The 11,710-nt window shown below is 34.9% G+C and overlaps 1 protein-coding gene across 3 annotated transcripts in view; it reads left to right on the forward strand.

The window, feature by feature from the left end:
* Positions 1-1,900: 1,900 nt before the first annotated feature.
* LOC107732114 (protein-L-isoaspartate O-methyltransferase domain-containing protein 1-like) overlaps positions 1,901-11,710 on the forward strand; it is a 19,965-nt gene continuing 10,155 nt past the window's right edge. Inside the window, exons 1-5 of one of the 3 annotated variants that reach the window (XM_016543369.1) lie at positions 1,901-2,152; positions 2,558-2,637; positions 2,997-3,146; positions 8,311-8,806; positions 10,507-10,609. In XM_016543369.1, coding sequence (XP_016398855.1) covers positions 8,500-8,806; positions 10,507-10,609 — 410 coding nt within the window. In that variant the 5' untranslated portion in view covers positions 1,901-2,152; positions 2,558-2,637; positions 2,997-3,146; positions 8,311-8,499. Of the gene's footprint in view, positions 2,153-2,441; positions 2,638-2,961; positions 3,147-8,310; positions 8,807-10,506; positions 10,610-11,710 lie in introns of those variants that run through there. The other 2 variants (XM_016543368.1, XM_016543370.1) reach the window with 2 other exon arrangements.

The following is an 11,710-nucleotide window of genomic DNA, read 5'->3' on the forward strand; positions in this document are numbered from 1 at the left end:
AAATCGCTTACTCTGCCTTTAATTTAATGAACTATTATGTGTGTATGTGTATATATACATACACCCAGACATAGTAGTTTATTATGTTAAATATATTATATTTAATTATTATATATTTTTTATTGTTGCCTATTTAATATATCAAATGCAAGAATAAAATTTGTTTTAATATAATAAATTATTATTTAATACAATAAATTATGACATGTATATAATAAATAGCTATGAATATCTGCACTTTTAAAAAAAAACTACATAAAAACGTGTTTGTGTTTATTGATTTATTTTTGTTTGTTTTTATACACATTTATTATATATTATATTTATTATTTATGTATTATATTAACTTATGTATATATATATATATAGAGAGAGAGAGAGAGAGAGAGAGATATATAAATGCTATTTAATGTAATAAATGATTATTTAATACAATAAATTATTAAATTACATTGTATATTACATTATGTTATGACTATCTGTTATATACACACATAATAGTTTATTATAACAAACAATAATATATTTTTTAAACATAAATTATTATTTAGTACAATACATTATTTATATTTATTGGACTAAATAATAGTCATATTTATTCTCAAACTAAATAAACTCTTGCTTGCTTGCTTACACACAACCCGTTAAATTAAAATATAAGCAAATAGTTTTATAAAGAATCTGCATCTAATTCCATCTGTCTTTTTTTATCTACATATGCATTCTAGGAGGGAAAAGTGCGCTATACATTTTGGGGTTAAAGGGGAGTTTTGTATGACCCTCTGTTGCTTTGAGATCATTTTACCCAGAATTTACAGTGGCCGAGAGAGCTCAACGCCCTGCAAATAGAAAAAACACATGCAAATTAAGAAAACAACTTCATCAATTTGACAACACACGCACTGCAAATGCTCACAACACAACCAAATAAAGAAACGCGCAGCAAATAGAATTCTTTATTTGTTTGTGTTGTGAGCATTTGCAGTGCGTTTCTTTGTTTGTGTTGTGTTGTGAGCATTTGCAGCACCTGCTGTCAAGCTGACGAAGATGTTTTCTTGATTTGCTGGTGCTTTTTCTATTTGCAAGTGTTTTCTGAAGTTGCAGCGCGTTGAGCTCTCTCAGCCACCGTAATAATTCCATTGGATGAGAGTGCTGTTACATATGTTCTATGTTGTAGAGTTATTTTTAGGAACTTGGTACCGTGTTTGAACATTATGGCCTGATGTATGTGGAAAAAACGTATTACGCAGTCAATCCTGTAGGAGCATCGTCCTCTATCATTGAAACTTAATGTCCAGATGTATAAATGGACACTTACTAATTTTAAACTGGTTTCAAAATGCTAATTTCCCAGTAGAGTTGGACTAAGTGGATCTTACAGGGCCATGATGGGTCAACAGGGTAGAGTGGCCTATGGGAAAATAAAAAGATGTCATCGTGGTAAGTAAATACTGTTTTCCAGTCCGGCTGAGAGCACTGACATATGACAAACGCTACCAACAGAACTGTTAACCAGGCTTATATTTATGCCTGACAGCAGTATGCTTGTATTCAGACTGATTTAGCATGCAGTGATGCAACCTACCTTTTTCTTCAACGCGGAAGTAAGCCTATGGGTGAGACTTCCGGTTCATTAGCCGCTATAGGGAAATAACGAGGAGAATAACAATGTGCAGTAAACGGTAAAACTGTTTGCACTACAAACCAGTGTGTTCATAATTAAGATAATACATTAAAATAATATGATAAGACACACCAACTTTCAATATCAAGCAGCAAAACGAACTGTTTTGTTCAGCTAAAAATAGCTGGACGGAGTGGACGCAGATGAGACCGGAAGCCAGACCCATAGAATTTACAAATGGCCGCGCCCATTTTTACGACAAGAAAAAGGTGGATAGGCACATGTTGGGTGCTTTGGATGTAAACAAGAAGGCATGCGTGTTCCTTTCCAGGAGTAACTGTGGATTGAGCGCTTCTGAATGAGCCACTGTCAACAGATTTCAACGCCAAAAATCATCTTCATAAATCAGTCTGCTAACACACAGACCCTGACCCCAGCTGCTCAAATGATTGACACAACCACTGATTCACTGCTAAACCCAGTAATCATTTCGTTTACTCTGGGTGTTTTAAAAGAAAACTGCTTAACGTGAGTTCTAAATGCCTTTACAAGACAATTTGTAAAAGTAGCCAGCAGTTGTTTCTCACCAATCTAGTGAAGGACATTGTTCTGAAGTTTTTTTCCACTCATGTCCCGCCTCCTCCTAATCGCTATTTGCTATGCTAGCTACGTCAATATGAACGATTCCTAAACTGTCCAATCGCTGACCGCCTTTGTAGCCTACTAGCCAATCCTGGCTCAGGAGGGCGGGGCGTGTGTGATACAGGTGGGGAAAAATAACTGCTGTCCAGCCCACACAGAATGAAACGGGTAGAATGGCGTTTAGACGACGTTGCCTGGCGTGGTAGTGGCCTAGAAATAGTCTCTAATTAGCCATATTTTGTGAATATTATTAATACGTTATATTTTAGCCGTTTTATTTTCATTCAACAGCTTTTGAAGGTGATCTCGCTATTTTGAATCAAGCGCTGCTCAGACCGCTACTGAAGATGCATTGACTGTTTTGTCACGTGGTAGGTGTTACTTTTTTCACCGATTGTTTAAATGGACTAATCACATTCTTTTGTGATTAATTGTTAGGCGAATAGAATTCAATCCTTTTTATAAATGCTTAAAGCACATTTGTAAACATAACTCAAAAATCAATCCTTAGTGTGAACAGATTCAAACGATTATACATTTCTATTTACAAATGCCTCCGATATGTAACTAATTGAGCTGATAGTTGAATGCAGCTCAATGGGAGTTTCGCTTTGTGGGCCTCAGGGAGCCCCCTGGAGGACTATCATAAGAACCAGTTACTAGCCAGCAGCATTTGCCGTCTACAGCCTCGTTTCTGTGAACCATGTGACGTGTGTTTACATCCTCTCAGCTGTTCCTCGAGAAAAACAGCGCTGGATCTTCAACGCCACGAAAATCTATACATCGCACAACAACAGTGCGCCCAAAAACACCAACTCTAATGTGCATCCAGCGTGTTTTGCTCGTGCAAAGCCCGAGACCGATTCATGGCTTTACAAAGGTCAGTGAACATTGTTATTCCGCAGAGATGATGCCGACATTTTTGTTTTGCTGCTTTGCGTTGATCTGAGCAAGCTGAGGAAGATGTGGGCAGACATTTAAATGCAAGCCTACTAACTTGGTTTAGCGCGTGCGAAAAAGGCCAAAATGGCTGTTTTGAAGAATGCACAAATGTTTTATTGTCTGTTAAGAGGTTTGCTGTGCCAGGTCAAACACAATGCCTCCGTCTTCCTGGTTTTCCCAGTCCTGCAGCGTTTAAATGTCATCTAACAGCATGGGTTTCTTTAGAAACCGAATAACTAGAGTTTTTCCCCGTCTCTCTCAGCTTATTTTCATCTGAATTACAGACTATAGTTCAGAAATTCAGAGGTGTTTTTTCCAGATGCTGCAAGTTTAGTAATTCTTGTAAGAAAAATAATAACAATAGCAGTACAACAACTGCCTCTGACGCTTTATTTCATAACAACTTCCTTTTTCGATCTTTTAAAATATTTTGCTTTACGCTTTTGTTACACAATTACACAACACGCATAATAACAAAGGCCAGATGCACGACGCACCGGGAGTTTTTGTTCATAAATATTTTAAATGTCACGTGTTATTGCATAACCCTGTTGTTAATTAGATCTGTAGAGTTATTGAATTAATATATGCATGCAAGTTCTGATTGAGAGATTATGGCGGATATAAACATGCGAAACGCTTATATTTTCTCTCTCGCTGCTTCTTTGATTTTGATTATACTACCACATCTGATCATCTCAGGTATACTGTATAGATTTAATGCGCACTGCACGCGTCGCTTAACTCAGTTTTGTTTTAACGCAGTGCGGATGTCTGTAGTGTTTTAGAAGTGCGTCGTGAACTATAGATCTGTACGCGTTTGGACGGACCGCAGCGATCTACGTCACGCGGTTCGTCACCATCCACATTGAATGTGCGTCGAACGTAAACAAACGACCGAAAGCGTCGCAAATACGGCTTTTCTTTTCACTATCGACAAAAACATTAACCAGAATACAAAATTGATGACTATATAGCGTTTTGGCGTCATATTTGTTTTTGAGACTAGCGTTGTTGTGATGTTATGGCAGCTGCTTGAAAATGTATTCCTTACAACTAACTAGTTAAGTTACTAGTACCTATTTTATAATTACAAGTGAGCAATTTAACAATGACTATTATATAATTTAAGTTTCACAATAACTGCTCATTAAATACTAGTCCTTATTCATATAGCCTACTAGTAGGCCTGCTTTTTTTTCCTTTTTTTTTTTACTGTTCACTAGCTACTATCAACTTTTTCCACAATATAAATAATTTGCCATTGAGTTCTACTTACAGAATGGAATGGCTGCTTTATAATACAATTAAAAATCTTGAACAGTCACCAGGAATATTGGATCCAGCCATGCTAAAACTTCTCTATCCTCCACAATGTTGGTCTTGATATCCAAACCGTCAACAGAAAGTTAATTATTCTCAATTTTCTTCCATTTTTGGCTATCGTAAAAAAAAAATTAACAGAGTTTATTGAATTATCTAATTTGCGTCTTTGTCTGTGCTTCGTCTGACCAGCACAAACATTACCAAACTGATTCACAGCCTCCAGTGAAACCTTGAAATGGAAACATTCCTTCTTTTCTGTAACTTGTGAAGACACAATCAGAAGATTAAACCACAAGAGCAAGCATTGCAGGAGCATGGATAATAATGAGTAATATTATAAAAATGAAAATGAACAAATGATAAATGAATATAGAATATGGAAGAAAATAAAAGCAACATAAATGTATGTTTGCTCTCTGTACAGTACACACACACGTTGCCCTTTATAATGCAAATCTTTCACACTAGAGTCTTGACTAGTGTCTATTTGTTTGCTAGTACTCTGAAAACTGGAATAGACATTAGTAACTTTTTGAATAGTTAAAACAATATAAACAGTTTTAAATAAGTATAGGTAACAAAACTATATACTAGTAAGTTGTAAGGAATGAATATTAATATATTTTGCCTATTTTGGAAGCGATTAATCATCTGACAGCACTTATAGTTATATATATATATAGTTTGGGTTTAAATATGACCTGAGCATTTATTATTAGTATTATTATTATGCTCCCTGCAGGTCGGGTTATGCTTTATTTGTGTGTTGGGTTTCTCTCTGTAACGAGACAGTTTCTTCTCACTGAGGCCTGGAATAAATCTGCTGAGAGTTTGTGGCTTCCGCTTTCACTAGGTCAGACAAACGGTGCAGGAGTCAACATGAGGCCATCAGCTTCCGTTTAAAATATAGACTATTTACACACAACACGTGTGCTCATGAAACACAGCAGTCTGAGACTGACAGGACAGCTGTGCATTATAACGGGTGGCTAACGTGAAGGTTCAGCTGATGATGTTTTTTCAAAAATAACGAGGACTATGAAAATCAGACAAAGTAGGCCTGCTTTATTTTAAGTTTTATCTTCACTTGAAAAGCACAGAGGAATTGTAAACAGATTAGTTCTGGCCGAGCATCAGTGTTCTGTGATAATGTTGCAATTATGCGACCAGCAAGTTTAAACATGTTAATGACGGATCAGCTCAGCCTTATAACAAACTGTTCCAGTTCATTGTTCCGCTTCCAGTATTAACTCCACAACAATCCAGCAGTTACTCAACTTAGCGACAAAACCAGTTAGCGATGGCATGAAAACCAGCATCCTGTTTTTATATCCAATATTAATGGCTTTATTGGTTTATAGTGTTATAAACAGCTCTCAGTGTCTTGTTAGAGAGAAAGAGCGCTCATGTGATACGTGCCGTTCCCTTTTGTAAGTTGTGTACTGATGTACAGAGAGTCTCTGTAGGGTTGCAATCAGGTCTTGTACAAAACAGAGTAGGAGGTTTGACCCAGATCCCTCCCTGCAGTATTTTTAGTGCAGGAGACTGAAAGGGCAGCGTTACAGGAAAAGGCTGAAAAGGAAGGCATATGCAGAAAAGAAAAAAAGAACAAGAAAATAACAGGGATGTAGACATAAATATAGACATTTAAAACCCTGTGAAATCAAAACGCGAGTTTTGTGGCTTTTGATCCATGTCTGTTTAGTGTTTAGGTTATTAAAATGATTAAAAACGTGCATTTATAGTTTTCAGTCTTTCAGGAGCAAAAATATTGATGACATCATGTTGCACTAATGGGTGTGTCCAATTTTTTTTTGTCCAATCAAATGCTCTCTAGATGCTCCGTACATTCTAAAGTGATATTTGCAGGGGGAAAAAAACCCTGAGACTTTCATACATGCATGACAAACTTGTACATGTGCAAAAAAAACAAACAAAAAAAACACTAATGGATATACTGCCGGTGAAACGTTTAGGATATTTTGGATTTTTAAAATGTTTTTGAATTATTTTCCTGCTTGACCAAGGCTGCATTTATTTGATCAAAAATACAGTAAAGACAGTAATACTGTGAAATATTATAAACATTTAAAATGACAGTCTTCTATTTGAATTAGTGCTGTCGAACGATTAATTGCCATAGTTTATGTATTCAATATATTTATATATGATATAATTTAATATATTCATGAAAATACATGTAAATATTTTCAAAATATATGATGTATGTGTGTGTCTTTATATATACATAGTAAATATACACAGTACACACACATATATTATGTAAACAAAAACATTTCGTTTTACGGAGTGTGCGATGGTTTCTATGGCAATGTCGTTGCGTTGTTATGCCAACGCTAAAAACAACAATAACAGCAATACAGTGAATGATTCATCAAATCAGAGTAATATCACATCAAATAGAGATGTGATATTACTCTTCTAAGTGATCAAATTTACACATTTTAAACATAAACATAAAACTGATTCATCAAATCAGAAGTCTTGTTGAATAGAGATGTGATATTACTCTTCTAAGTGATCAAATTTACACATTTTAAACATAAACATAAAACAACATAAAACTGTTAAAAAACTACATTAACAATCAAAAGTTTGAGGTTAAAAGGATTTTTAATGTTTTTTAAAAAAGATTTTGTGCTCATGAAGGCTGCATTTATTTGATGATAAAATCCAGTAAAAAATCCATACATATTATTACAATTTAAAACGACCATTTTCTATTTGAATTCATCTAAAAATGTAATTTAATTCTGTGACAGTAAAGCTGAATTTTTCTTCAGTCGTCAGTGACACATGGTACTTCAGAAAACATTCTAATATTCCTCAAACTGGTGGTGGATGAGGAGATACCCCCTGACAATGTAAAGTGCCTAGAAAAGTGCCTTTGAGTGCCTAGAAAAGCGCTATATAAATGTAATGAATTATTATTATTATTATTAATATGCTGAATTGCTGCTCAAAAATATTATTGTTATTAACATTATTATAATTAAGACCCGTTCACACCAAGGACGATAACTATAAAAATAACGATAAAGATATAGTTCTAAAAATCGTTCTCATTATTAAAGAATAGCAGAGTCCACACCACAACTATAACGATAAAGACAAAGACTAATATCGTTATCTTTGTAGTTATCTTTATAGTTATCGTTCTTGGTGTGAACGGGGCTTTAATGTTTAAAACAGTTGTGCTTTTTTGGAAACTGGTAAATTTTTCTCAGGATTCTTTGATGAATAGGTGTTAAAAAGAAGAAATAGAATATTATTTGAAATCGAAATCTTTTGTAACATTATAAATGTCTTTACTTACTGTCACTTTTGATCAATATAATGCTGTTTTTGAACTGATGGTGTACTTATATTGAATTATATATATTTTGTGTGTGTGTATTTGTAGGAACAAAAAAATGAGTTTAAAAAATGTCATATAATATAATAATGTCGAAAAAGGTTGAAAAGATTATTTATGTTGCGCCAGTGCTTTGTCTAATTGATTGTTTTGCCATTTGTTTATTTTATTATCATCTGTGACATACAATAAGACTTCAAACTTTCTGCAATATTAAAGCAGCTTGCATCAGGCGGGTAACATCAGGTACATGCAACACCTAGCTGAGGAATCAAAGCCGGCAGGTATCAGGTGGCATGGCTCTTGTTTTCAGGAGAGAAGGGTAAACTGAAATGTGTGTGTGTGTGAGAGAGAGAGAGAGAGAGATCTAAACCGTCACCTTTTGTTTTTCAATCCTCAGATCTTGGCGTAGCTGAGAATGGTCTGAGGTGATTTGTGTGGGACGCAGGCATCACGACTGGGCATCCCTGCGGAGAATCGCTCCAGCGCTTTCATCTGGATGTGAGGACCGGTCTAGTTATCCGTCTCTCACCTCCTCTGCATTTTTTTCTTTCTTTTTTTTGGTTTGTTTCTTTTCTCTGAGGGGATCATGGGGGGAGCAGTCAGCGCTGGCGAGGACAACGATGATTTGATAGACAACCTGAAGGAAGCGCAGTACATCCGCACAGACCGCGTGGAGCAGGCCTTTAGGGCCATAGACCGTGGAGATTATTACCTGGACGGCTACAGAGACAATGCCTACAAGGATCTGGCGTGGAAGCACGGGAATATACACCTGTCAGCACCGTGTATCTACTCTGAGGTGATGGAAGCTCTGAAACTCCAGCAGGGTTTGTCTTTCCTGAACCTCGGCAGCGGCACGGGATACCTGAGCACCATGGTGGGCCTGATCATAGGTGAGAAGCACTCTAATGACATATCTAGAGTATCAAGACAATAAAGGAAACAGCCGATGATGAGATTTACTTCACAGCAATGCCATAGAAGAACCATTCAGTCAAAGAATCATCTCTTTCTTACCTTTTTATAATCTGAAGAACCTTCTTTCGCCACAAAGAACCTTTTGTGAAACAGAAAGGTTCTTCAGATGTTAAAGGTTCTTTATGGAACCATTTAGACAAAAAGGTTCTTCTATGGCATCGTGAAGCACCTTTATTTTTAAGAGTGTAGAATTTATTCATTGTTTAATCTATTTTAATAAATACATCAAAAATATAATAATAGTAGTAGTAGTAGTATTCAAAAGAAAAATGATTAGAAGAAGAAATGATAAACTTGTCTTGCACACAATGATAAAGACTATTTTAGGACCAATCAGAGTTTTACATTTTATGTTTAATTTATTTAATTTAAGTCGCATAAATCAGCTTTTTTTCCGTCAGCCTCTTTGCCAACTGAGACCAGAGGAAGTGTTTTTTTTTTTTATTTGTTTGAAGATTGTGCCTAATAGTAATTTCACTTTTGAATTATATTTAGTTAATAAATCTTTTATTTGCATCACTGTTATTCTTATTATTGCTCAGTTTTAGGGATTTAAACAAACATAAATGTTGGTGCTACAGACACAAATGACTCAAATCATGCAACTTGTTGAGTAGAGAATGTGATATTACTTTTATAAGTTATTAGATTTATGATTTTTAGTTGGATAAACATAAAAAGCATTTAAAAAATCTTACATAATACTGTACATTAACATTTAAAAGTTTAGGGTCAGTTAGATTTTTTTAATGTTTTATTTATTTTTATTTTTTAGTAAAAGTCTCACCAAGGCTGTATTTATTTGATTAAAAATACAGTTAACACTAATAGTGTAAAATATTATTAAAATTTGAAATGATTTTTTACTATTGTAATATATTTTGAAATGTTATTTATTCCTGTGATGCAAAGCTGAATTTTCAGCATCATTACTCTATTTTCTAAAAAAGCTGATTTGCTGCTCAAGAAACATTTATTATTATCAATGTTGAAAACATTTGTACTGATTCATATTTTTTATGATTCTTTGATAAAGTTCAATTGAACAGCATCTATTTGAAATAGAAATCTTTTGTAACATTCTAAGTGTCTTTACTGTCAATGTTGGCTAATTTAATGCATCCTCACTTAATAAAAGTATTAATTTCCATAAAAAAGCCTTGATTTGATTTGTATTAGTTATCTATTTTAGTTTTAGTTACAGTTGTAGTCATGTTGTCATTTTATTCGTTTTTTTTATTATGTCTATTATAGGCTTTTTATTAAGTTTTATTTAATTTGAGTTATTTCAGTACTTCAACATACAAAATGGAAATGAAATAATATATATATATATATCTTATTTGTAAGTTGCTTTGGATAAAAGCGTCTGCTAAATGACTAAAAGTAAAGTAAAAGTAAAAGTAAAAAAGCTATGCAAGATACTGCATAGTAGCACACTGGCAGGTTTTGTGCATTTTTTTTTTATTCAGAATATTTAACTTTTGTCTGGAAATATTAATATTTCAATGAAATATCATGGTATGTGACTGATAATAATTAAAATGTATATTTTAATTAATAAAAAATGTATAGAATAATACCAGTGATTCTTATTTATCATTATTATTTGCAGGTCCGTTTGGAGTAAATCATGGCGTTGAGCTACACAAGGATGTGGTGGAATATGCAAAACAAAGACTCGATGACTTCATTAAAAACAGCGACAGCTTTGACAGGCATGTTCAATTCTTATTTTGCATTGTTTCTATAGATCTAAGTGCGAGTGTAAATATTCTATTTAAAAAAGTGCTAGATTTGTTACACCTATAGAAATTGAATTTGCTTAAAAGCGCTTTGTTTTAATTGGCAAACAGAGTTTGGAGCGAGCAACAGTAGTCCTACCGCAGTTCTGTGGTTAACTTCAAAGATCGCTGTGATTCGAACTTTGATTTACTCAGCCCTGCCCATTAATCTTCCATGTGACACGGAGGATGCATTAGCGAACCCCGAAGCGCAGTCTCAGTGAATAAATACTTCAAGCGGCCGTCAGCTCTCTGCGGTCTGCTGAGCGATTCACACACCTGCGGGAACACCTGTCACAGCCAGAACCGCTAGCTCAGACTGTCCACTTCAGCATCGCACATGCAACCGGCTATCCCTGAACGCATTGGCCGCTTGCAAACATCTGTTTCCGTCGTGCACCAGAGCGAGCGGCGTCATTGAGGTCAGGAGAGAGCTGTAATGACGTATCAGACAAAGCACTGACGCTATTAAACAAGCTATAAATGCCTGTTTCATAACAGAAGGCCATGTGCCCAAAGGTTGCTCAATCAGTGTTCGGAGCTCGATATCTGTTTCACGTCTTGTCAAGTCTATGACTACTCAATAAAACTGCTGCTAAGCAAATAAAGACACGTATGGACTGATGCTAATAATATGCTCAATATTGGCATCATGTCAGTTCTCTAGCAGTTAAGTAAGGAAAATTGCTTTTTATTCAGTCATGAAAATAGATTCTTACATTTTGTGAAGGAAATGCGAATATACTTGCCCGTGCAAAACTCGCTGACATAATGCTAGGCTGTTGTTAGTGCATTGCTATTTGGTTGCTATGTGGTTCTTTCATTGTCACGTTAATGATAACTCAAATTATATAGCTTGTTGAAAAGAGGTGTGCTATTACTTCTAAACGATTTGAAAAGCAATTTTTGCCTGGCGGACATTAAATCTTGCAAAACACCTGCACATTTAGAGACACATGGTGGACCGTTTTGTCTGTTAAAATAAAAATAATCTTTGTTTTTGTGCCTAAAATGCTTATTTATATAGCTTGTTTA

This window comes from Sinocyclocheilus rhinocerous, unplaced genomic scaffold (assembly GCF_001515625.1).
Source record: "Sinocyclocheilus rhinocerous isolate Xijiao unplaced genomic scaffold, SAMN03320098_v1.1 scaffold97, whole genome shotgun sequence".
Classification (NCBI taxonomy): Eukaryota; Metazoa; Chordata; class Actinopteri; order Cypriniformes; family Cyprinidae; genus Sinocyclocheilus; species Sinocyclocheilus rhinocerous.